General features: G+C 41.6%; 1 protein-coding gene across 5 annotated transcripts in view; it reads right to left on the bottom strand.

Annotated features, from left to right (window-relative positions):
* LOC126251386 (zinc finger CCCH domain-containing protein 18-like) overlaps positions 1 to 27,950 on the bottom strand; it is a 135,316-nt gene that overhangs the window by 16,716 nt on the left and 90,650 nt on the right. For all 5 annotated transcript variants that reach the window (XM_049951776.1, XM_049951775.1, XM_049951778.1 and 2 more), the window contains exon 12: positions 9,022 to 9,145. In XM_049951776.1, the coding sequence (XP_049807733.1) occupies positions 9,022 to 9,145 (124 nt within the window). The remainder of the gene's footprint in view (positions 1 to 9,021; positions 9,146 to 27,950) is intronic.

Below are 27,950 nucleotides of genomic sequence, written 5' to 3'. Positions count from 1 at the left end.
GAGGGAAAGACGAAAGGATGTGGGTTTTAAGGGAGAGGGTAAGGAGTCATTCCAATCCCGGGAGCGGAAAGACTTACCTTAGGGGGAAAAAAGGACAGGTACACACTCGAACACACACACACACACATCCATCCACACATTACATTGGTGTCTGTAATGTGTGGACATGTGCGCGTGCGCGAGCGCACACCCGTCCCTCCCTCCCCCCAAGGCAAGTCCCTCCGCCCCCAGGACCGGAACGACTCCCCACCCTCTCCCCCAAAACCCACATCCCTTCGTCCCCCCCCACTCCCTCCCTCCCCCCCGACGAGGCAACAGTCCGCCGCGAAAGCGTGAATTTTGCGCGTAAGCCCGTGTTTGCTCGTGTGTCCATCGACGTGCCAGCGCCTTCGCCCGGCAAGTCACATCATCTTTGTTTATATATATATATAACAGAGGGAAACATTCCACGTGGAAAAAATATATCTAAAAAGAATGATGATGAGACCCACGAAACAAAAGTGCTGGCAGGCCGATAGACACACAAACAAACACACAAACACACACACAAAATTCAAGCCTTCGCAACAAACCGCCGCCCCACCAGGAAAGAGGGAAGGAGAGGGAAAGACGAAAGGATGTGGGCCCCAAGGGAGAGGGTAAGGAGTCACTCCAATACCGGGAGCGGAAAGACCCACCCTAGGGGGAAAAAAGGACAGGTACACACTCGCACACACACACACATCCATCCACACATACAGACACAAGCAGACATATTTAAAGACAAAGAGTTTGGGCAGAGATGTCAGTCGAGGTGGAAGAGTAGAGGCAAAGAAGTTGTTGAGAGACAGGTGAGGTATGAGTGGCGGCAACTTGAAATTAGCGGAGATTGAGGCCTGGCGGATAACGAGAAGAGAGGATATACTGAAGGGCAAGTTCCCATCTCCGGAGTTCGGATAGGTTGGTGTTGGTGGGAAGTATCCAGATAACCCGGACGGTGTAACACTGTGCCAAGATGTGCTGGTTGTGCACCAAGGCATGTTTAGCCACAGGGTGATCCTCATTACCAACAAACACTGTCTGCCTGTGTCCATTCATGCGAATGGACAGTTTGTTGCTGGTCATTCCCACATAGAATGCATCACAGTGTAGGCAGGTCAGTTGGTAAATCACGTGGGTGCTTTCACACGTGGCTCTGCCTTTGATCGTGTACACCTTCCGGGTTACAGGACTGGAGTAGGTGGTGGTGGGAGGGTGCATGGGACAGGTTTTGCACCGGGGGCGGTTACAAGGATAGGAGCCAGAGGGTAGGGAAGGTGGTTTGGGGATTTCATAGGGATGAACTAACAGGTTACGAAGGTTAGGTGGACGGCGGAAAGACACTCTTGGCGGAGTGGGGAGGATTTCATGAAGGATGGATCTCATTTCAGGGCAGGATTTGAGGAAGTCGTATCCCTGCTGGAGAGCCACAGTCAGAGTCTGGTCCAGTCCCGGAAAGTATCCTGTCACAAGTGGGGCACTTTTGTGGTTCTTCTGTGGGGGATTCTGGGTTTGAGGGGATGAGGAAGTGGCTCTGGTTATTTGCTTCTGTACCAGGCCGGGAGGGTAGTTGCGGGATGCGAAAGCTGTTGTCAGGTTGTTGGTGTAATGTTTCAGGGATTCCGGACTGGAGCAGATTCGTTTGCCACGAAGACCTAGGCTGTAGGGAAGGGACCGTTTGATGTGGAATGGGTGGCAGCTGTCATAATGGAGGTACTGTTGCTTGTTGGTGGGTTTATGTGGACGGACGTGTGAAGTTGGCCATTGGACAGGTGGAGGTCAACGTCAAGGAAAGTGGCATGGGATTTGGAGTACACACTTGTGACTCCAAATCCCATGCCACTTTCCTTGATGTTGACCTCCACCTGTCCAATGGCCAACTTCACACGTCCGTCCACATCAAACCCACCAACAAGCAACAGTACCTCCATTATGACAGCTGCCACCCATTCCACATCAAACGGTCCCTTCCCTACAGCCTAGGTCTTCGTGGCAAACGAATCTGCTCCAGTCCGGAATCCCTGAAACATTACACCAACAACCTGACAACAGCTTTCGCATCCCGCAACTACCCTCCCGGCCTGGTACAGAAGCAAATAACCAGAGCCACTTCCTCATCCCCTCAAACCCAGAATCCCCCACAGAAGAACCACAAAAGTGCCCCACTTGTGACAGGATACTTTCCGGGACTGGACCAGACTCTGACTGTGGCTCTCCAGCAGGGATACGACTTCCTCAAATCCTGCCCTGAAATGAGATCCATCCTTCATGAAATCCTCCCCACTCCGCCAAGAGTGTCTTTCCGCCGTCCACCTAACCTTCGTAACCTGTTAGTTCATCCCTATGAAATCCCCAAACCACCTTCCCTACCCTCTGGCTCCTATCCTTGTAACCGCCCCTGGTGCAAAACCTGTCCCATGCACCCTCCCACCACCACCTACTCCAGTCCTGTAACCCGGAAGGTGTACACGATCAAAGGCAGAGCCACGTGTGAAAGCACCCACGTGATTTACCAACTGACCTGCCTACACTGTGATGCATTCTATGTGGGAATGACCAGCAACAAACTGTCCATTCGCATGAATGGACACAGGCAGACAGTGTTTGTTGGTAATGAGGATCACCCTGTGGCTAAACATGCCTTGGTGCACAGCCAGCACATCTTGGCACAGTGTTACACCGTCCGGGTTATCTGGATACTTCCCACCAACACCAACCTATCCGAACTCCGGAGATGGGAACTTGCCCTTCAGTATATCCTCTCTTCTCGTTATCCGCCAGGCCTCAATCTCCGCTAATTTCAAGTTGCCGCCACTCATACCTCACCTGTCTCTCAACAACTTCTTTGCCTCTACTCTTCCACCTCGACTGACATCTCTGCCCAAACTCTTTGTCTTTAAATATGTCTGCTTGTGTCTGTATGTGTGGATGGATGTGTGTGTGTGTGCGAGTGTGTACCTGTCCTTTTTTCCCCCTAGGGTGGGTCTTTCCGCTCCCGGTATTGGAGTGACTCCTTACCCTCTCCCTTGGGGCCCACATCCTTTCGTCTTTCCCTCTCCTTCCCTCTTTCCTGGTGGGGCGGCGGTTTGTTGCGAAGGCTTGAATTTTGTGTGTGTGTTTGTGTGTTTGTTTGTGTGTCTATCGGCCTGCCAGCGCTTTTGTTTGGTGGGTCTCATCATCTTTCTTTTTAGATATATTTTTTCCACGTGGAATGTTTCCCTCTGTTTTATATATATATATATATATATATATATATATATATATATATATTACAGAGGGAAACATTCCACGTGGAAAAAATATATCTAAAAAGAAAGATGATGAGACTTACCAAACAAAAGCGCTGGCAGGTCGATAGACACACAAACAAACACAAATATACACACAAAATTCAAGCTTTCGCAACAAACTGTTGCCTCATCAGGAAAGAGGGAAGGAGAGGGAAAGACGAAAGGATGTGGGTTTTAAGGGGGAGGGTAAGGAGTCATTCCAATCCCGGGAGCGGAAAGACTTACCTTAGGGGGAAAAAAGGACAGGTATACACTCGCACACACACACATATCCATCCACACATACAGACACAAGCAGACATATGAAATATGTCTGCTTGTGTCTGTATGTGTGGATGGATATGTGTGTGTGTGCGAGTGTATACCTGTCCTTTTTTCCCCCTAAGGTAAGTCTTTCCGCTCCCGGGATTGGAATGACTCCTTACCCTCCCCCTTAAAACCCACATCCTTTCGTCTTTCCCTCTCCTTCCCTCTTTCCTGATGAGGCAACAGTTTGTTGCGAAAGCTTGAATTTTGTGTGTATATTTGTGTTTGTTTGTGTGTCTATCGACCTGCCAGCGCTTTTGTTTGGTAAGTCTCATCATCTTTCTTTATATATATATATATATATATATATATATATATGCCTCGTCGGGGGGGGGGAGGGAGGGAGAGGGGGGGGACGAAGGGATGTGGGTTTTGGGGGAGAGGGTGGGGAGTCGTTCCGGTCCCGGGGGCGGAGGGACTTGCCTTGGGGGGAGGGAGGGACGGGTGTGCGCTCGCGCACGCGCACATGTCCACACATTACAGACACCAATGTAATGTGTGGATGAATGTGTGTGTGTGTGTGTGTGTGTGTGTGTGTGTGTGTGTGTGCGCGAGTGTGTATCTGTCCTTTTTTCCCCCTAAGGTAAGTCTTTCCGCTCCCGGGATTGGAATGACTCCTTACCCTCTCCCTTAAAACCCACATCCTTTCGTCTTTCCTCTCCTTCCCTCTTTCCTGATGAGGCAACAGTTTGTTGCGAAAGCTTGAATTTTGTGTGTATATTTGTGTTTGTTTGTGTGTCTATCGACCTGCCAGCGATTTTGTTTGGTAAGTCTCATCATCTTTCTTTTTATATATATATATATACATACACACACCAAACGAAAGCGCTGGCACGTCGATAGACACACAAACATACACACAAAATTCAAGCTTTTGCAACAAACTGTTGCCTCATCAGGAAAGAGGGAAGGAGAGGGAAAGACGAAAGGATGTGGGTTTTAAGGGAGAGGGTAAGGAGTCATTCCAATCCCGGGAGTGGAAAGACTTACCTTGGGGGAAAAAAGGACAGGTATACACTCGTACACACACATATCCATCCGCACATACAGACACGAGCAGACATTTGTTCAGAGACAATGAGGATGGTGAAAGAAAAGTTTTGAAGAATTTGTACAAGAAAGATTGAGCTATTTGGATATCCTCCTCGAACGAGGAATTCAATACAATTTGTAAGAGTTTGAGGAATTTTAAGAAATAAGTGAGATTGAAGTTCAGTTGTAGTGATGGAGAGTCACAGAAAGTCAATCAGTCTGCTCTTATGTTTAATCAACTGAACATCTGCAGTTTACTAATATAAACACGCACTGAAATAAATCGCAACTGTTATATTCTATTGCATGTCTTAGTCTTGCACAGTTGTTGTTCGTAAGAGTGACGTAGGGAGACCATTTCACAACAAACTGATCACTGAGAAAGTATGTGAAAGGTATATTAGTATATTTAGGAAAATTTTAGACTTTTTCTATGCACTCACCAAATTAATCTCTACACCTTCACAAAAAGAGATTATCGCCTACTTCTTCCTAATGTATTCTCATTGTCAATTTCAGTCAGTAGCACTGTAAATTTGTTTTCAAACAAATAATTATTCTCTATATTAAAAATCTTATGTTAAATACATTAAATTTGTTAACATCAAGTATAGACTGAAGTGTCAGAAGTCTATTCTAAAAGAATATGTATGGAGTGTAGCAATGTATAGATGTGAAACATGGATGATAAATAGTTTAGACAAGAAGAGAACAGAAACTTTCAAAATATGGTGCTACAGAAGAATGCTAAAGATTAGAAGAGTAGATTACATAACTAATGAGGAGGTACTAAATAGAACTGGAGAGAAGAGGAATTGCCAGCACAACTTGACCAGAAGAAAGGATAAGTTGGTCAGACATCAGGCATCAATCAATCACCAATTTAGTACTGGAGGGCAGCAGGGAGGGTAAAAATCGTAGAGGGAGACCAAGAGATGAATACACTAAACAGATTCAAAGTGATGTAGGGTGCAATACTTACTTGCAGATGATGAAGCTTGCACAGGATAGAGTAGCATGGAGAGCTGCATCAAACAACAATGTTAAGGGAAAGGTTGAGGGATGCAGGTGAAAGAGGCAAGTAATGTCATGATTGAAAATCATGAAACTATAGAACAACATGACACTTGTTCCAAATAACTGTCAATTTTGCTGAAATACCTGATTTTACCGTCTGTCTACTGTGAACAAACTTTGAAATAGTATGCCCTTTCCATTCAAAAATACAGCCTTATTCATTTTCTGTATCCTGTGAGCTGAATTTTAATTCTGCACATTTTTTGTTGGAATGTTGGGAGATTCTATTCCACTGATTAACATGCTGTATGAATTATCCATATCTCCAATATTATAATAATAAGTGACAATACTGTGAAAAGGACAGACTGCTACACAGCACACAGTGGAGATGTTGAGTCACAGATAGGCACAACACAAACATTGTCAAACAAGTAAGCTTTCGGCCAAGGCCTTCATTGGAATTAGACAAAACATACATGCACATACGCCAATACAAATACAGCTCTCACACACACACATGACCACAGTCTCCTGCTGCTGAGTTTTGAGTCTGGCCTCGGCAGCCCGAGACACTGTGTGTGTGTGTGTGTGTGTGTGTGTGTGTGTGTGTGTGTGTGTGTTTTTTTTTTTTTTTTTTTGCCTAATTCTGATGAAGTCCTTTTTGGCCGAAAGCTTACTTGTTTGACAGTTCTTTTCAGTAACTACCTGTGACTCAGCATCTCCGCTATATGGTGAGTGGCAGTCTATCCTTTTTATATTATCATTATTCCATCCTAGATTTCCCATTGTCTGTTAATAACTTGTGAGGTGTACAACAGAAAACATAGGCTCAGCAACACTGCCACGGTACACATGGAGATAAATTATCCAGACTGACAGCTCACATTACACATCAGCACAAGGCACAGACAGGTACAAGAAGTTCAAAAAACGTACAAGGCCTGTAGGGCACTGTTCAGTTGGATGGTGGAGGCCTGCTTAATGATGATATGAGACCCTGATATGCCTGCCACCACTTCTCACTGAGTACTACAGGATTCCAGAGTCCTGTCATGTTTTTTGTTCACCTACAACATGTCTCCTAAATTGTGTCAGAATGACTTGAAGAATACTCACAGAACATACAAGAGTCTGTGAGAGTGTTTGTTTTGTTTGGCTTGGCTTAAAAGTAGTTAAAGCATATCTAACCTCAATCTCCTTGTTTAGGCAACTGCAGTGTTTTGTTTTCATGATGGCTAGTGTTGATAATCCAGTCTTACACACAGGTATGTATATGACAACATGCTGCTATGTAGATATGACTCTTTAGAACAGTGGTTCCCAACTTTTCCTAACAGGTGCCCCCTTTGAAATCCCAGAATATCTTATGGTCTCCTGTGTTTGTTTGTTTATTTTATTTATTACTATTTTTTGCTTCTTTTGAGAAACTCTATTTGACAATAATTTGCAATCCAAAGTTTAGCTGAAGAGAGTTATCAAATGTAGAGTAATACAAATCTATAGTTTTTCAAAGGACTTTGTGGATGAAACAGACATGTCTATGTCTTACTTGCTTTCCTAATGACACAGTTTGACTTTAACAACACTTTTCACATCTAACATTATTTTATGTGCAGAAGGTCACAAGAAAATTCAGAACATCAATGAGATGGTTGAAATTGTTTTTCTTTAAGCAGCTTCTCAATGTTTGGTTTCAAACTAGTTAAAGCACATCTAAGCTCAATCTCCATGTTCAAGCAACTGCAGTGTTTTGTTTTCATTATGTCTAGTGATGAGAATCCAGTCTTTAACACAGCTATGTAGATGATAACATGATAACATTTTTCCTTTCCCACACCTGTGTAAATGGGGAGGAAACTATTTTTTCCAACCCCATTTGGTGGATCTGTTCTTTAGCACTTACATCACATTTCAATTCAACTGCATACTCTTGTATTTCATGAGGAAGAGCCTGCACATAAATTATGAAAGATGATCTTGCTAATTTGCCCAGCCAGTCTTCTGAAGACAAATGTGGAAAATAAAGTCTGACCTCTTCTTGAAGCTGTTCCATGTATTCACTTATGATAACTCTCAATTCGTTGACATCATACTGTTGTCTATCTAGAAGTTCACTGAATCGAAAGAATGATGAAAAGTTAGTAACGGAAGCATCCAGGCAATACTTCCGTAGCTGTGTCTTTTCCATTATTATGGTGTTTCTACCTGGTAGTTTCAAATTCAGATTATTCAGGGTTTCAAAGCAATCTGCATGGTATGCTAGGAAATATATAAAGCTGTTATCAGAGAATGAATTACGAAGTTCAGCTTTCCCTTGACTCAAAAGAAACAGTTCTACCTCTGCTTTCAATTCACACAGCCTACTACATATACTGTCCTCCAAAAACCAGTGTCTTGTGTGTGAGACATTAAATATTGGTGTTCAGCATTGGGATCATCATATAGGACTCCGACAAAAGTAAGTATCACAGCACAGCACTTGACTTCACTTGAATAACCACACTGACAGCCACTTTCAGTGCAATTTTAAGTTTCTTAGGACAAGTTTTAGAAGCTGGGCTTATCTGTGGAACATACAGTGGCAGCCAATAAAACTGGATTTTTGTTTTCTTATGCAATATTTACGAACCCAGAATATGAACCTAATATGACTGGTGCTCAGTCAGTATGAATTTCCATAACTCTGTCTCAAAACAAAACACTTTTAACCAAAAATTCATTAATGGCAAAAGATACATCAGACCTTTTGATGGTGCTTCCACCTTTTTAGAAAACAATAGTTCTTCCATTATTTTCTTCTCGCCCACAAATTTTATAACTATTTTCCATTTATCGTATTACTATAGCATTATGTTGGCCAAACATTGCCTAAGAAGTAGATATTTTCAGAACTGATTTAAAGAACAAATAGATGCCACATGTCTTAATAAGAAAGCAAGATCCACATTTGAAGCACACATAACAAAACAGGCATGCAGACTGCCTCCACGTATTGCAATATGCTGAAAAAGACCACCATATGACTCTGTTTGTAGGCAAGAAAACTATATAGCCAAGGTATTGTAGCTCTCTAATCCCCTACCCAAACAAACAATAATTTTTTTAAAAAAAATCATGAAGTAATGCTGCTTGAGGAAGATGTAACTTACTGCACTGAATAAAGAAACGTAAAAGTGGAATTATTTACTAGAAACTTAGAAAAATTATAGACTGCACTGTAATCTAACCAACCACCATTTCAGGCTATTTCCAATCCACAACAGTGTGGAGTTAAGGAAAAACAGATACTAAAATGAAAAGGTAATTAAAATTTATATCAAGCAATAATACTTTTGTTACAACAATGCTGGCTTACCTCTTCGAACCAAGTTTAGTTCTGGGAGCTCTGGAAGACCAGTAACAGTCCGTTTTGCAGGTGCTGCAGGGTTTGACCCAGGTGTTTTCAAGGTTAATTTGATCTGCTGCTTTTGACCAGAGAGCTGAAACATCCATGACAATCATGTATTTATAAAAAAAACTTTTCTAAATACATTCATGCAAAACAATCTACTTTTCATTTGGGGTATTATCATCTGCTATAACCTGTTCTGTGTCTATCTCCAGACTTGGAGTCACATAACAAACAGGACTCTATCCTCAAAAAGATCAATTTTCCTTAAAATAATAATAATAAGTATTATCATTAATATTATTATTATAACTGTGAGAAACTGCAGCAAATTCATCAAATTATCACCAAGTATGGCATTTGCAACACACAAATATGTAAAACAAACTTTATAGTTTAACTATATAAACATAGAATAATGGAAAATGTCTAAAAATTGCTCAAGATTATGCTGTTAACATAAAAGCTAACCTGTCACTATAACAATCATCCACTGGCTGCACAATTAGCATTCATATTTGTGATAACACATTTCAGTCAGATCAGATTTTTCTGAGTCAACAAATCACCCAAATTAAAATGAAAGTTGAGAAACTTATCTGTATCAGATAAGCAATATGAATAAATATGTGGGCTTTCATGCAGAATACAGGAAATAAAACTGTGTTTCCCCAAATTCTACGAATTAATAAAATGGACATTTGTTGTTACTTACACTGCAGCTTTCTTTGATAATGATAAACAAGAACCAAATAATAGACTGTGTATGATAGAACATGTTCTGAATGAGAGATAGGCGAAAATTTTTCTCCGTTTGAAAATCCTTGCGGCCGCTTCTTTAGTACATCAAATTCTGCACAGAAATTAGTCATCTTAGATTTAAAAATCTAGTCAGTTGCCATGCTTCATTTCTGACTGTATCACTATTAGACATAAGAATAATACGAATATAAACATGACACGATACGTATATTCTTCCTCGTTTGCTGTTGTCTCACTCTAGTTTCGTAGTTTATTAGGCAGACAGGATTTAAATGAGATAGGCAACAAACACGAAAGAATACTGCATGTGATTCACATTTCATCAGGTTCCTATTGGCAACCATCTCTTCTAACAGGTAGGAAAAAATTCAGAACGTAGAGTTGGCCATATTGACAAACATCCCAGTCTTGCAGTCGGATTTTCGTAGTACATTGAAATTCTGCTACATTCGAAGATGAACAATATGGAATTTGTATTTACTTCGTTGGATAATGTATGAAAATGCAGTGATCAAAACTCGGGGCGGAGAAAAAAAGCTCGTCTTCCATATTTTTTTTTTAAATTTATTTACTGACACAGAGGTTTTGGCGCCAGTATTTATCTTTGTGCCTACAAAGCATGCCTGTGTAGCGCTATATATATATTCGATGGCAGAAGTTAAATGTGGCGGCACCTACCAACATTTTTCAGAACTTCCGCTTGCTTTGCACTCGATTCTAAGCCGCAGGCGGTTTTTTGGATTACAAAAACCGGAAAAAAAGTGCGGCTTAGATTCGAGTAAATACGGTATACATTCTACAAAAATGCAGAGGAATGAGTAAAAATAACAATCTATATCAGCTCATGTGCGGCTTGACAATTTCTGTAAACTTCAAGACGTATATCAATTAAAAATGACTAATCAGCAAAGGACTTCTGATCAATGGCCAAAAAAAAATCTCCCTCCTAAATCGGGTGAGTTGGCAGGTATGAAAATGTCAAAAAGCTGTCACAGCATGTAACACAGCATCCACTGCTATTATGTTTACGGAAGAAAAACTGTTATTATAAATTTATTTTAGTACCTTTGTTATTGTTTCACAGAAGTTTCAGCCTTTTCTTGATAATGCTGAGATCACAAAGGACGCAGGCATCAGCACGTGTATCATATTATGTCTTCAGATACATCATACCAAAATTTTCACCACAATCGAATGCAACAATAGCACTGTTTACAGCATGTTCAAGCTGGAAGTCCTGTTACCGTATGGTAAATGAGCATACATCTCGTTGTTACAACAAACCCTAGCTTTGCAAATCAGTAAAGGTTTGGAGAAAACTAAGGATTTGAAAGAGGCACATCACCTTCTTTTTGGATGACAAGGTACCCACCCATAATCACTTTGTATAAACAATATTAAATCTGAAGACACGGCTGAAGAAAGATCTTCAGAATCAGATACGGATCATGAAGTTTATGAAGAGAGGAAATAATGAAGTGCAGGAAAGTGAGGAAATGGAAGGTGTGGGGAATGCATGGAATATACAGTAAAACCCCTATTTAAGGAATCTCTGTGGACCCAAATGTTTTTTCTTAAATAGGGGTTTTGACAGCATAATGGAAGGAGTGATCCACATTCATAATTCAAGCAGGTTTACGTGATATAAGTGCCATTTAATTACATAAAGACTAACATCCTTTTCTTATCAGTTAGTCTTGTTTCTTTTGTCCTTCCAGCATATTAAAGTTAAGTTAGAATTGATTTATCTAAATCAAAAGAGGAAAAAGAAATTTCTACCCTTATTAATTCCTTGCGTAGCTATCAATCTCTGGTATGGAAGTCAGGATGTCATCATCACAACAAACAATGTCCTGGAATGTTGCATGCAGGCAGCAAAAAACATATGCATAGCCTGTACAACACTGAGTCTCATCATCACTTCCTTTCTTTCTCTCAAAAAATGAAATAAGACTTCTACACTGCTCATACTCTGTATTTGGCTTTAACAGTGTGTTTTATTCCCGGGTCCAGAGGCTGCAGATGACTTGTGCAGTTCGAGAAACGAATACAACATTTAAATTCCTCAGGAATGGTGTTTTCTTGGGATGCACAGGGCACAGGTCAATAAGACGTACAATTTTATTTCCTGCTGCCACTTCTTGGCATCTAAACACCTGAATAAGTCGTGAAGATTACTGGTGTCTTCAGGGGCTGTTGTTGTACTCCGAAGTACAAAAAAGCATTTTTGTTTTGGAAACACCTGGGAATTATCTGGGCTGATAACCATTATCAGTCGTGGTTATCTAATGTTCTCCCAATAGTTTAGACTTTCTATGACCATATCCTCACTTTCTCGACTTGTACACTGAAAAGACAGATTATGATATTTTTCAAAACAATTTAACCAGCCTTTCCACGCACTTAAAAAAAAAACTTCAGAATAATTTCACGAGCTTTCTCTTGCAGTATTTTTTTGTTTATGAGAAAGCTTTCACTTCTCAGTCCTTGAAACCACTTTAGAGGGGTTGTTCCTTTTTGGGGCCACAGGAATCATTAGCTCTGGCATTTAAGAAAGCTTTCTTAATTTTAAATATGCCACACATGTGGACGGCACAAAATCATACTTCTTTACCATGCTGGAAAAATTTAATGTCAAGATCGCAATCAACATCGTGGATGATTGTCAGCTTTTACTGACAAGGGAACCTCCCCATCGCACCCCCCTTAGATTTAGTTATAAGTTGGCACAGTGGATAGGCCTTGAAAAACTGAACACAGATCAATCGAGAAAACAGGAAGAAGTTGTGTGGAACCATGAAAAAAATAAGCAAAATATACAAACTGAGTAGTCCATGCTCAAGATATGCAACATTATGGAGAGCACTGGCTCAGTAGCGCCGTGGTCTTGTGGTTAGTGTGAGCAGCTGTCGTGCGAGAGGTGCTTGGTTCCAATCTTCCCTCGAGTGAAAATTTTAATTTTTTATTTTCAGACAATTATCAAAGTTCAGGCACACACACACAATCAACTTCGCTCTCCAAAATTCCAGGACATGTTCAGATTTGCTTGGACATATGCAGGATTTGACGGTCTACACACGGAAAAATTTGAAAATGTTAAAAACGTATGTTTTGACAGGGCACAGGGAAAACTGAGCTACTGTGAAACTGCTGCATTCATTTGTTGCAGTTTATGTGACATACTCTTATGTTTTCATCACTTTTTTGGGAGTGATTATCACATCCACAAGAAAACCTAAATCGGGCAAGGTAGAAGAATCTTTTTACCCATTCGCCAAGTGTGCAAGTTAGGTGGGTCAACAACATATTCCTGTCATGTGACGCACATGCCGTCACCAGTGTCGTATAGAATATATCAGACGTGTTTTCCTGTGGAGGAATCGGTTGACCTATGACCTTGCGATCAAATGTTTGCGGTTCCCATCGGAGAGGCACGTCCTTTCGTCTACTAATCGCACGGTTTTGCGGTGCGGTCACAAAACACAGATACTAAACTTATTACAGTGAACAGAGACGTCAATGAACGAACAGACAGATCATAACTGCGAAAATAAAGAAATTTAACTTTTCACTCGAGGGAGGACTTGAACCAAGGACCTCTCGTTCCACAGCTGCTCACACGCTAACCACAAGACCACGGCGCTCCTTATCTCACACTGTCCTTGATGTTGCCTATCTTGCACATAGACTACTCAGTTTGTATATTTTGCTTATTTTTTCATAGTTCCACACAACTTCTTCCTGTTTTCTTGATTGATGTGTGTTCAGTTTTTCAAGGCCTATCCACTGTGCCAACTTATAACTAAATCTGAGGGGGGTGCGAAGGGGAGGTTCCCTTGTAAATTATAAGCTTTCTACATTTGCGGGCCAGAACTTTATAAAAGAAAAATTGATAACTTTGACATTTCAGTAAATAAACAATTACACTTTTCCTGGTTTGAAGCCTCAGTGACTGTGACATCAGAGAATGTGACCCAAGTCACAGAAATCTATTTCTGATTCATTCAACACATCTGCCGGTATCGCTACAAGGGAAATCGAGTTTTTGATTGTACTCAAGGTACATGTAGACCACCTGAATTGATTACTATTTACTGCATCACATAACAAAAATATGATCTGTGTGAAATGGAAATATATTAGAAACTTATTTGAAAACATTAGGAATTACATAAAAACTGGATTTTAATTTGCAAAATGCTTCATGTTTACTCCTTAAAACAACTTTTTCTCAAAGTCAGTTTCATTAAAAGAGAAGAGAAATAAATTGTTCTTATGGCAGTTCCACTGGGACCGATGGAAATATTTGTTAACCCTTAACTTCCCAGCGTGTCCATATGGACACAATTGTTGACTAGTTTTGTTTTTCCTTCATTGTTGGCTTACAATTATTTTTAGCGTTGGCGGTCACATTGTTTGCAGGGAGGGTTTGAATTTTACGCACATTGTGTTAACACTTCATTGTTACCATTTACACTGTGATTGTGAAAGCCTGTATTTCAGGGAGTGCTTTGACATCCGCAATGGAGCATGTTGATGTAAAGTAAGTAATGTTTCGTAAAGAACTTCTTCGTTCTGGCACGTGAAACTGTTTGCAGTATATCTAAATATGTTTATAGAGATTTTCATTTGAGAAAAGTTGTTATCCGTCAATTCACTTTCTGTTTATGAAGTGATTATTTCAGCCGTGTCCATATGGACACGCTGGGCAGTTGCAGGGTCAAAAATGATTTAGTTTCTTTTTCTCTTTTCATATCATAACAGAGGTCTGGCAGAATCTTTAGATCCTGGTCTGACTGTGCAGGATGTTTTAGACATCCTGTTTGAGGATTCAAATGCTCCTCAGGCTGATGGAATTTACATCACGCCCCTGATCCAGCAGTCCTCACAGATGAGGATTCGGGTGATGAGGATGAAGGAGGAATAGCAGATAATCTCAATCCTAGACAACTCCGGGATGAATCTGAAATAAGATTAACAGACACACACACAGAAACAGATTTCAGAAATATAGATTACAGGAACAGAAATATGCAAAAAACCTGGGTTCATGGTGCACTAATTTCAAATTTGAAGTCTTTTTCCTGATCCATGCTTTGAGACATATGTTGATAAGTCTGCAGTGGAAATTTTCGAATTACTCTTTGATGACGATCTGATACAATTCCGAGTTGATGAGTCAAACAACAACGCACTTTTCAAGAACTTTCCAAATCCTAATATAACTTGTGAAGAAATGAGGTGTTTTCTGGGGATCCTCATGCTAAGTAGTTATAACTCTCTCCCTAATAAGAGGTTATACTGGGATTCCAATTTAGACACACGAAACGATTTTGTATGCAATGCCATGAGGAGAAATCGTTTTGAACAAATTCTTAGATTCTGCACTGTAACGACAATAACAAATTTGATGAAAAGGACAAGATGTGGAAAATTAGACCCTTTATTGAAATAGTAAGAGGCAAATGTAATAAGCAGTTTGTTCCTCAGCAATATCTATCTTACGATGAATCAATGACAAAATATTTTGGGAAACTCTCTAGCAAGCAATTTATCAGGGGGAAACTGATACGATTTGGATATAAAGCATGGTGTTTATGCACTACTTCTGGATATCTGGTAAATTTTTCCTTTTATCAAGGAAAACCACCCAATCCAAATACAATATATGAAGCACAGTTTGGTAAGGCTACTGCCCCACTCGTTCAGATGATAGATGATTTGACACTGGATGTGAAGAGACTGCCATTCCCCTTTTTCTTCGACAACCTATTTACAGGTTTTTCTGTTCTGTCATACCTGAGAGAAAAGGGCTATGGAGCAACAGGCACTATCAGAGAAAACAGAGTTCCCAAATCGTGCCCAATTTCCTCAAAGAAAGCACTAGTTAAAACGGAAAGGTGGTATTTTGAATCCTCACTTTGCAAAGATGATGGTGTTCTAGTCACAAAATGGGTGGACAATTCAGTGGTTACTGTAGCTTCTACCTGTGAAGGAGTTGAACATGTATAATTTGTAAAAAGATATTCCGCAAAGGAGAAGAAGACAGTTCACGTACAATGTCCTCAAATTATCACAGCCTATAATAAACACATGGGAGGAGTGGATAGGATGGATGAAAACATTGCCATGTGCAGAATAAACATTCGAAACAAGAAGTGGTACGGGGCTTTACTTTCTTGGCTGATTGACATATCTGTACATAATGCGTGGCAGCTGAAGAAAGGAACGGGAGCTAGGATTACTCAACCTGAATTCAGAAGAGAAATTGTACAAGTTTACCTAAAAAGATATATGAATCCCGTAAAAGGATCAGGCAGGCCGTCTATCAGTCCTATGTGTGGATACAAATCGCGTGTTCCAAGTGATATCAGATATGATGGTATAGAAAACTCAGAAGACGAGAAGATGTGTAGGTTTGTACTGCAAACAGAAATCATCAGCTGTTCACTCAAAATGTGGGAAATGTGATGTAGGACTGTGTCTAGAATGCTTTGAAGTGTACCATGAAAGACAGTAAAGCAAATGATTGTGAATTATTTTGTGTATGGTGTTATAAATTGGTTTGTAAGAATTATTTTGTTCAAATTTTGCCTTACTTGTATTAAAAATCTGATTAATAAAACATATCTTCAAATGTATTTCAATATCACAGAAAATATTTCAAATATGCATCTGAGTGACCAGCGTGTCCATATGGACACGTTATTTTACAGACAATCTAAGACCGAGAAGAGTCAAATAATAGCTTATATGCACTACTTAGATGCACAAGAAGTCAAAAAATTGAAAATAAATTTAAATATCCAATTTTGAAAAATTCGGGCAGTTAAGGGTTAAAAGTGGGTTCCTTAATTTGGGGTATTATTGTAACTGGATTTGACTGCTGGGGCCTTTTCATCAATGATGATGTGCTACATGTAATTGTGAAAAATACCAACTGCAGCATAACTGATTTCAAAGGGAATTTTGAAAGTTGGACTGATTGTGTACACACAGATATAGTAGAAAAACCTTTCCAATTTCTAATGAGATGCATTCGTTTAGACTATGACACCTCAAGGCAAGTGCAAAACAGGCAAACTAGCTACCATGACAGAAATGTTTACCTTGTTTGTGAGTAACTGCAAAACAAGTTACTCCCTCGGTTAAAACATCACTATTGATGAACAGCATTTCGAGGCTGGTGTGGGCTCCTTCAGTTCATACCATCTAAATATGGCATAAATATCTTTTGTCTGTGTGATTCTAAGCTGCATTATACTTACAACATGGAGATATATTGTGAACTACAACCACAAGGTCCGTTTCAGAACTATCCCCGTCAAATTAGTAGTTCTGAGATTTGCGGAGGCAATATATGGGACTGATAGGAACATTACGGTGAATAATTGGTTCACTAGTTTGGAATCAGTGAGGGAACTGCAGAAAAGAAGTTTGTCTTTTGCAGGCACAGTTAGAAAAAACAAGAAGGAAGTGCACTCACATTTCTTATTCCCAAAGGGTAGACAGCAATATGACAGTGAATTTGGCTACACCAAAGCCAAAAAACATGTTTCACATGTCCCAAAAAAAGGGAAAACTGCGGTCCTCCTTTGGGGTATGCATGTATTATCAAGTGTGACATCAGAAAGATTAGAGAAGAAACCAGAAATTACACGTCACTATCATGACATCAAATCTCGAGCTGATGTAGTTGACAAACTCTGTGCAACCTACAATGTAGCTACATCAACAAGGAGATAATAGCCTATGGTTATTTTTTCCCGTAAAAATATATGTTGTAGGCATAAGCTCAAGAGTAATATTCTTAGGAAACAAGAATAAATATTGAGATAGGCTTGAGTAGCTCAAAGCTTTGACCCCGACTCTACTGGAAGATCAGTTCAAAAGATGAGCACTCATTACAGAACTACCAGTTGATATATAGTTAATACTGGTAAAATACAAACCCAAAATACTGTGGCAAGAAAACTTTGAATTTTCTTTGGAAGCAGGGAACAGGAAAAGAAAAAGATGATAGTAAAAAACCTTGCCTCAGCAAGTATGCATGTGAAAAATGCAGTAAGCACCTTTGTTTACAAAAACAGGCAAAAATAGTTTGTGAAGATTGTCTATCTTATGGATCAATCGAGACGCCGAGATTCATACTGATTAATTCAATAATTTACTTAAATTTATAAGTAACTCAAATCTATTGGTATAACTATTTACTACATTTCTGCATCACATTATGTTAATTATTTATGTTAATTTTAAAATGTAATGAGGCTGATGTTCAGTTCTGTGTGTCAAATATGCACCAATAACAAGAATGGTATTCTTTTTTTTTAAATTTACTCAAACGCAAAAATTGTTACACGCATCCAGGAGATACATTGTGACTAGTAATGTCATGGAAGTTGACGTGCGTTAATGGAAGGTTAAACCACTGAAGCACAGTTTTGCTTTCGTGATATGGGCAATTATCCTGATGGAAGATACCATCGCCATTAGGGATGACACAAACATCCTCATAAGCATTATATTGCTCCGACTGGCCTGCGAAGTGCATGTTTTGACTAGGCGTTCACTTGGAGGACAGTGTACTCAGTCATGTACATATACTTTGTGTAACAAAAAATGTGATTAATCTGACCATTGCCCTACAGTCCAAGCTTAATAATTCAGTGCCCACTGTAATCATAAATGCTGATGTCATTGTTTTAACATGGGAACGTGTAAGGGTTATCTGCTGCATAGCACTATGTTCTACAATGTTCACTACTCAGAAACAATTATGCCTGTGCCATATCAATGCCTATTCTGCTTCACACTGGGCACACCAAGTTCTGTGATGAGGTGTTGCCTACTAGCGGTTTCACCATCCTTCGACAATTTTTGATAGACTAAAAACAATAGCTCTCTAAAGGCAGACAAGCATCTTACCTGAGATGCTTGTTACCAGATGTTGGGCGATCAAAATTTGTAAATTGTCAAAGCCCCTTAGGTCAGAGTATTTTTCTATTTGCAGCCCTTGTCACACTAGAATGATTCCCAATTCAACTATGTTCTGCATATATGCTTTCTGTATTGTGTCATGTGCCTGCAATGCCACCAGCGAAATTCAATCAATGTTTTGGTTCATCAGTGCATACTCCATGCAAATCACTAAAGATACTCCCAACTGTCAAAATTTGAGGATACTTCACAAAACCCCTAAAATAGCATTTGTGTGTTCCCCTGCTGCTGCTGCTTGGTGAGTAGATTTTTTTATCTATCCATTTACATTATTCACGGTAAATGATAACAGCCAAACAGTTGCAGGACAAAGATTTATTGAAATCCTTGACTACGGTTTTGGTATATCTAAATATACCTTCATCAGAAGCAAAAAACACTAAAATCACATCCTGCAGTGGAGATACATAAAACAATTGTGCCAAGGGTGTCATCAGTAGTTAAAATTAAAATATCACCTCCTGACGACGCCTTTGGCACCATTGTTTTTTGTATCTCCACTGCAGGATGTTATTTTAGTGTTTTTTGCTTCTGATGAAGGTATATTTAGATATACCGAAACCGTGATCAAGGATTTCAAAAAATCTTTATCCTGCAACTATTTGACTATTATCATTTACTGTGAAGATTTTCAACAGTTGCTGCTTCCGCTATGTTTAAAATTTTGAAATTTACATTATATTGTAAATAACTGGTCATTTCCATTGTTGGTTGGTTGGTTTGGGGAAGGAGACCAGACAGCGAGGTCATCGGTCTCATCGGATTAGGGAAGGATGGGGAAGGGAGTCGGCCGTGCCCTTTGAAAGGAACCATCCCGGCATTTGCCTGGAGCGATTTAGGGAAATCACGGAAAACCTAAATCAGGATGGCCGGACGCGGGATTGAACCGTCGTCCTCCCGAATGCGAGTCCAGTGTCTAACCACTGCGCCACCTCGCTCGGTCATTTCCATTGTTATATTAGCCCATGTGGCCATCATTCCTTCTTATGTAACCCTCTCGTTGTAGTGCCTCAAGAATTCCGACGCAAATTCTAGAAACCCTCGGCTTTCCACCGTCTCGAAGACCCAGTATTTTACGTACAAGAGGAAGAGATGGGAGAGTGTCTACCTCACGCCAGTTTTCTGTGTGCGCAGGGTGGACGTGTATCAAGAGAATGCTACAATGTGGACGGTTGATCGATGCGGGCAAGGGATTGCCGTACTTACCACAGAAGCTACATGCCCAGCACAAGGAGCAAGCGCGCCTTACTCTGTGACGGTGCTACATCAGTCATTATTGTGAACAGCTGAATTACGTTATAAGAAAAGAAAAAGACACTTACTTACGGAATCTCTAGAGATGCTGATAGTGGACTTGTGAGAACTTTGAGAGACTTATGGAACTGTATGTATTGTAAAAGTACTTAATAGTTTCTGACGGACCATGAGTCATTGGGCTTATGAAATATGATTCATTTATGTGAAAACTATTGTGTGATGTTCTGTTTGTGGAAGTGAAAATGTAGTGGGATTGATTTAAAAGTATCTGGAGTGTACAGAATCATTTTAAGAGTAGAGAAAATTCCTTCAAACAGCATCAAATCTTCGGAGAAGATGTTGGGGAGATCGACGCAGCCGGCTATCCTGAAAAGAAGATCGGCAAAGCACCTCCAAGTAAGTCCAATGATGAAGTGGTCGTGTGAGTCTTGCACACCAGCACCACACGGCTTCCTACAGTCGCCGGAAACTGCCAGATTGTCAGTCTTCGTCGTCGTCTGTCTTGTTCAACTACTGTCTTTTTTTCTACCTTTTGTGCTAGTAGTCTGACCATTTATTTATCTGTATTACCTACATTGCCGGCCAGTGTGGCCGTGCGGTCTGGGCGCTTCAGTCTGGAACCGCGTGACCGCTCCGGTCACAGGTTCGAATCCTGCCTCGGACATGGATGTGTGCGATGTCCTTAGGTTGGTTAGGTTTAAGTAGTTCTGAGTTCTAGGGGACTGATGACCACAGATGTTAAGTCCCATAGTGCTCAGAGCCATTTGAACCATTTTATACCCACATTAATCAACACTTTGTCCCTACATCTATTCTAGTACCGGTTTTTGTGCACGTAGATGGGGCCATTGTTATTTGCCAATTTGCATATAAGACACCCACTGTTATTTACGAATTTGCCTACAGTTCACTACACTGCATGGTCTTCTCACAATCGTCTTTCGCCAATTTATTTTCCAATTTGACAGCTATTGTCTTTCCTACCCTCCACTTACCCTGTTCATACACAATTCTTTCACATTCTTGTGTGTTTATTTTTCACCAAACCGCTCTGATCGACTTTTACTGCCGTCTCCTGCATTACTTTGTCAAGCAAAGTAACTTACATTATCTCCTGTGACTTCCTCTTTCTGCCTGGCTAGTTTTTTAAAATTTTGCCTTCTTTCATGACTTTCCCTACTGGTTTTCTTTATCTTTACCAATCATTTTTTTCAATCATATAGACCACTCTTGTGGCAAGAAGTTCTCGCCTACTCATTGCATCCTGCTGGTGCAGGCATAATTGTTTCGGAGTAGTGAACATTGTGGAACATAGTGCTACGCTGCATTGCCTACTATTCTCACGATTTTCATGTGAATTTTTCTGACTTTTCCGAACTTTCCCCCCTGCTTTTCTTCCGTTTTTCCATCTTTGTCCACCTTCTGCCTCTCATTTTTGCCACTGCCACTGTTTCCAACACTCAAAACAGTCTTCTCTTGCCATGATGACCCTTTTGTGTGTTCCTCTGCCGGAGATATATATCAATATCTGCTTGTGTCTGTATATGCGTGGATGGATGTGTGTGTGTGTGTGTGTGTGTGTGTGCGCGCGCACGCGCGCGCGAGTGTATACCCATCCCTTTTTCCCCCTAAGGTAAGCCTTTCCGCTCCCAGAATTGGAATGACTCCTTACCCTCTCCCTTAAAACCCACATCCTTTCATCTTTCCCTCTTTCCTGATGAAGCAACTGTGGTTGCGAAAGCTTGAAATTTGTGTGTGTGTGTGTGTGTGTGTGTGTGTGTGTGTGTTTGTTATTGTTTCTATCAAAGTACCAATGCTTTCGTTTGGTAAGTTACAGAATCTTTTTTAGATATATAAAAACAAAGATGATTATATATATATGAATATAACAGAGGGAAACATCCCACGTAGGAAAAATATATCTAAAAACAAAGATGATGTGACTTACCAAACGAAAGTGCTGGCATGTCGATACACACACAAACAAACACAAACATACACACAAAATTCAAGCTTTTCGCAACCAACGGTTGTTTCGTCAGGGAAGAGGGAAGGAGAGGGAAAGATGAAAGGATGTGGGTTTTAAGGGAGAGGGTAAGGAGTCATTCCAATCCCGGGAGTGGAAAGACTTACCCTAGGGGGGAAGAAGGACAGGTATACACTCGCGCGCACACACACATATATATATATATCCATCCGCACATACACAGACACAAGCAGACGGTTGCTTCGTCAGGAAAGAGGGAAGGAGAGGGGAAGATGAAAGGATGTGGGCTTTAAGGGAGAGGGTAAGGAGTCATTCCAATCCCGGGAGCGGAAAGACTTACCTTAGGGGGGAAGAAGGACAGGTATACACTCGCACACACACACATATCCATCCGCACATACACAGACACAAGCAGATATTTAAATGTCAGTCGAGGCGGAAGTGCAGAGGCAAAGATGTTGTTGAGTGACAGGTGAGCTATGAGTGGCGGCAACTTGAAATTAGCGGAGATTGAGACCTGGTGGATAACGGGAAGAGAGGATATATTGAAGAGCAAGTTCCCATATCCGGAGTTCGGATAGGTTGGTGTTAGTGCGAAGTATCCAGATAACCCGGACAGTGTAACACTGTGCCAAGATGTGCTGGCCGTGCACCAAGGCATGTTTAGCCACAGGGTGATCCTCATTACCAACAAACACTGTCTGCCTGAGTCCATTCATGCGAATGGACAGTTTGTTGCTGGTCATTCCCACATAGAATGCGTCACAGTGTAGGCAGGTCAGTTGGTAAATCACGTGGGTGCTTTCACACGTGGCTCTGCCTTTGATTGTGTACACCTTCCGGGTTACAGGACTGGAGTAGGTGGTGGTGGGAGGGTGCATGGGACAGGTTTTAAACCGGGGGCGGTTACAAGGGTAGGAGCCACAGGGTAGGGAAGGTGGTTTGGGTATTTCATAGGGATTAACTAAGAGGTTACGAAGGTTAGGTGGACAGCGAAAAGACACTCTTGGTGGAGTGGGGAGGATTTCATGAAGGATGGATCTCATTTCAGGGCAGGATTTGAGGAAGTCTTATCCCTCCTGGAGAGCCACATTCAGAGTCTGATCCAGTCCCGGAAAGTCTCCTGTTACAAGTGGGGCACTTTTGTGGTTCTTCTGTGGGAGGTTCTGGGTTTGAGGGGATGAGGAAGTGGCTCTGGTTATTTGCTTCTGTACCAGGTCGGGAGGGTAGTTGCAGGATGCGAAAGCTGTTGTCAGGTTGTTGGTGTAATGGTTCAGAGATTCCGGACTGGAGCAGATTCGTTTGCCACGAAGACCTAGGCTGTAGGGAAGGGACCGTTTGATGTGGAATGGGTGGCAGCTGTCATAATGGAGGTACTGTTGCTTGTTGGTGGGTTTGATGTGGACGGACGTGTGAAGCTGGCCATTGGACAGATGGAGGTCAACGTCAAGGAAAGTGGCATGGGATTTGGAGTAGGACCAGGTGAATCTGATGGAACCAAAGGAGTTGAGGTTGGAGAGGATTTTCTGGAGTTCTTCTTCACTGTGAGTCCAGATCATGAAGATGTCATCAATAAATCTGTACCAAACTTTGGGTTGGCAGGCCTGGGTAACCAAGAAGGCTTCCTCTAAGCGACCCATGAATAGGTTGGCGTACGAGGGGGCCATCCTGGTACCCATGGCTGTTCCCTTTAATTGTTGGTATGTCTGGCCTTCAAAAGTGAAGAAGTTGTGGGTCAGGATGTAGCTGGCTAAGGTAATGAGGAAAGAGGTTTTAGGTAGGGTGGCAGGTGATCGGCGTGAAAGGAAGTGCTCCATCGCAGTGAGGCCCTGGACGTGCGGAATATTTGTGTATAAGGAAGTGGCATCAATGGTTACAAGGATGGTTTCTGGGGTAACAGATTGGGTAAGGATTCCAGGCGTTCGAGAAAGTGGTTGGTGTCTTTGATGAAGGATGGAAGACTGCATGTAATGGGTTGAAGGTGTTGATCTACGTGGGCAGAGATACGTTCTGTGGGGGCTTGGTAACCAGCTACAATGGGGCGGCCAGGATGATTGGGTTTATGAATTTTAGGAAGAAGGTAGGGGTGCGGGGTGTCTGTGGGGTCAGGAGGTTGATGGAGTCAGGTGAAAGGTTTTGTAGGGGGCCTAAGGTTCTGAGGATTCCTTGAAGCTCCGCCTGGACATCAGGAATGGGATTACCTTGGCAAACTTTGTATGTGGTGTTGTCTGAAAGCTGACGCAGTCCCTCAGCCACATACTCCCGACGATAAAGTACCACGGTCGTGGAACCCTTGTCCGCCGGAAGAATGATGATGGATCGGTCAGCCTTCAGATCACGGATAGCCTGGGCATCAGCAATGGTGATGTTGGGAGTAGGATTAAGGTTTTTTTAAGAAGGATTGAGAGGCAAGGCTGGAAGTCAGAAATTCCTGGAAGGTTTGGAGAGGGTGATTCTGAGGAAGAGGAGGTGGGTCCCGCTGTGACGGAGGACGGGACTGTTCCAGGCAGGGTTCAATTTGTATAGTGTCTTGGGGAGTTGAATCATTAGGAGTAGGATTAGGATCATTTTTCTTCGTGGCAAAGTGATATTTCCAGCAGAGAGTACGAGTGTAGGACAGTAAATCTTTGACGAGGGCTGTTTGGTTGAATCTGGGAGTGGGGCTGAAGGTGAGGCCTTTGGATAGGACAGAGGTTTCGGATTGGGAGAGCGGTTTGGAGGAAAGGTTAACTACTGAATTAGGATGTTGTGGTTCCAGATTGTGTTGATTGGAATTTTGAGGTTTTTGGAGGGAGTGGAGCTGGAAGTGGGAGATTGAGTAGATGGGAGAGACTGGGTTTGTGTGCAATGAGAGGAGGTTGAGGTTTGCTGGAAAGGTTGTGAAGGGTGAGTGAGTTGCCTTTCCGGAGGTGGGAAACCAGTAGATTGGATAGTTTTTTGAGGTGGAGGGTGGCATGCTGTTCTAATTTGCGGTTGGCCTGTAGGAGGATGCTCTGAACAGCCGGTATGGATGTGGGAGAGGAAAGATTGAGGACTTTGATTAAGGATAGGAGTTGACGGGTGTGTTCATTGGCTGAGTTGATGTGTAGGTGAAGGATTAGGTGGGTGAGGGCAATGGATTGTTCAGTTTGGAACTGGTATAGGGACTGATGGGAAGAAGGGTTGCAGCCAGAGATGGGAACTTTGTTGATCCTGTGGTGAACTTGGGTTGGTAGACAACGATGTGCACAAAGGTTAGGTGGTTGTGTTGCCGCCAAAATACGTTAAAGGGTGGAGAAATTCGGGAAAATTTCGAAAAAACTGTGTGTAAATGTATTAAAAGGAGTGGTTTTGTGGTGGCAGATTATGAAAATGAGGCTAACAATTGTCTGACGAAGAAATAATGACATTAAAACCTGTGGGAAGCGGCTAAAAATTATCAGTAATGTGGGAAAAACCGAAATGGAAATAAAGCGAAAGTTATTAGAACTAGCCAAAATGGTTGTTTAATAGGTGAAAGGAACTGTTTGTGAACTAGAAACGGTGGATTTTATAGCAGCGGTGGTGTTGAAAGCGGAAAAAAATTTTTTTTTTGGTTATGGTTTGGAAGTGGGTTACGTATTATTGAGTATATATAGGCGGGATAAAATTGTATAGTGGATTACGGTAAAAAGGAGAAGGTGAATACAAAGTGAAACTACTGGCAAAAACAGAAAGAGAAAATAAGACGACAGAAAAGATTTCGAAATGCAACAGTGGCAATAACAAGCGTAGTTGTTGGGTTCAAATTAATGATATGAATATAATAGAGGTAAACATTCCACGTGGGAAAAATATATCTAAAAACAAAGATGACGTGACTTACCAAACGAAAGCGCTGGCACGTTGATAGACACACAAACAAACACAAACATACACACAAAATTCTAGCTTTCGCAACCAACGGTTGCTTCGTCAGGAAAGAGGGAAGGAGAGGGAAAGACGAAAGGATGTGGGTTTTAAGGGAGAGGGTAAGGAGTCATTCCAATCCCAAGAGCGGAAAGACTTATCTTAGGGGGAAAAAAGGACGGGTATACACTCGCACACACACACACATCCATCCACACATATACAGACACAAGCAGACATATTCAAAGGCAAAGAGTTTGGGCAGAGATGTCAGTCGAGGCGGAAGTGCAGAGGCAAAGATGTTGTTGAATGACAGGTGAGGTATGAGTGGCGGCAACTTGAAATTAGCGGAGATTGAGGCCTGGTGGATAACTGGAAGAGAGGCAAAGAATTTCTGCTGAACTACTGATCCAATATTTCTGAAAGTTGGTACTACCAGTGTGACTCTCACATGAAGAGTCAAAGTGCTGAATGGCATAGTCCTAGATCACCAGCCTCAAATAATTCTAACGAACAAAGACAATGTTGATCACATTCTTTGAAAGGGTTAGTTCACCGTAAGTATGTTCGTCCAGGTCAAGTAATGAACCAAACTCTTTACATCGAAATCTTGAAATGTTTGCAACAAGCAATTCGACATCAACGCCGTGATTTGTGGCATTCTCAGGATTGGTTCTTACTATGCGACAATGCAAGACCCCATACTGCTTTATCTGTTACTGCGTATCCGCCCAGACGTTGTGTTATTACCATCCCACATTCGCCATATTCGCATGACACCTTGCCTTACGTCTTTTTCTTGTGTCCGCGAGTAAAAAGGCGACTCAAAGGAAAGCTACATCATGATATCACAGACTTCCCACAGGTTGTGACAAATGAGCTTACAAGCATCACAGTTGAAAATTTCCCTGCTTGCTTCACTTTGCAAATTTGTGTGTTTTAAAATATATCATGCAAACAGAAAATTATATCCTAAAATATCACAAAAAGAGATTATATACTACATTAATAATGAAGCACAGTGTTTGTCTAAATTATTCTTCTTTTGCTTACGCCTTTATCCCACAGGTTTCGCAGGATCAGCGTTGTTACAACGGATTTGGCAAGGTTAATTTGAAGGGGGGGCCGGATGTCCTTCCTGCTGCCATGCTGTACCCCCAGGGACAGTATCTGTGTACCCCAGCTTTCTGCGTCTAGTGTAAATCATGACAGAGTGCAAACGTGTTTCAAATGTCTGCAAGTCGTGGGGGACCAGAACGTGGGGACCAGCCCAGTATTCATCTAGGGGGATGTGTAAAACCACCTAAAAACCACCCAGACTGACTGGCACACCGGCCCACATCATTAACCTGCTGGGCGGATTTGATTTGGTTGGTTGGTTTGTTTGGGGGATTAAAGGGACCAGACTGCGCCGGTCATCGGTCCCTTGTTCCAAAAAAAATAAAATCACCCGAAGGGGTGAAAAAACGGACAACAGGAAAGACGGCAGACGACACAGGACGAGAAATACTCTGACAAAGAACAGACAAAACAAATTAAAATCACACCGAGTGTGACGGTGGTTGGCCGACCATAGAGAAAAAAGGGAAAAGCCAACCACCGAGAAACGCATTAAAAAAGCAGACTAAAATCTTAGGCCATAGGCCAGAATCAACACAAAAAACACACACATTTACATTAAGCGATAAAATCCCCCTGCCCGAATAAAACGCAAAACTAAGTCCGCTATGGCAGAGTCGTCAGTTAAAAGCGCAGGGATCGTATCAAGGCAGCACAAAAGTCTGCCTGAGCACAGTTAAAAGGGCGCACTCCAACAGAATATGGACCACAGTCAAGGACGTCCCACAACGACAAAGAGGTGGATTCTCACGACACAGTAAATAACTGTGCGTCAGTCGGGTGTGGCCAATGCGGAGCCGACAAAGGACGACTGAGTCCCTGCGGGTGGCTCGCATGGATGACCGCCAAACAGTTGTCGTCTCCTTGATACAACGGAGTTTGTTTGGCACGGGCAGGTTGCGCC

Source organism: Schistocerca nitens, chromosome 4, assembly GCF_023898315.1.
Source record: "Schistocerca nitens isolate TAMUIC-IGC-003100 chromosome 4, iqSchNite1.1, whole genome shotgun sequence".
Classification (NCBI taxonomy): domain Eukaryota; kingdom Metazoa; phylum Arthropoda; class Insecta; order Orthoptera; family Acrididae; genus Schistocerca; species Schistocerca nitens.
The sequence above is the reverse complement of the archived record's forward strand: the minus strand, read 5'-3'. Positions and strand labels throughout refer to the sequence as shown.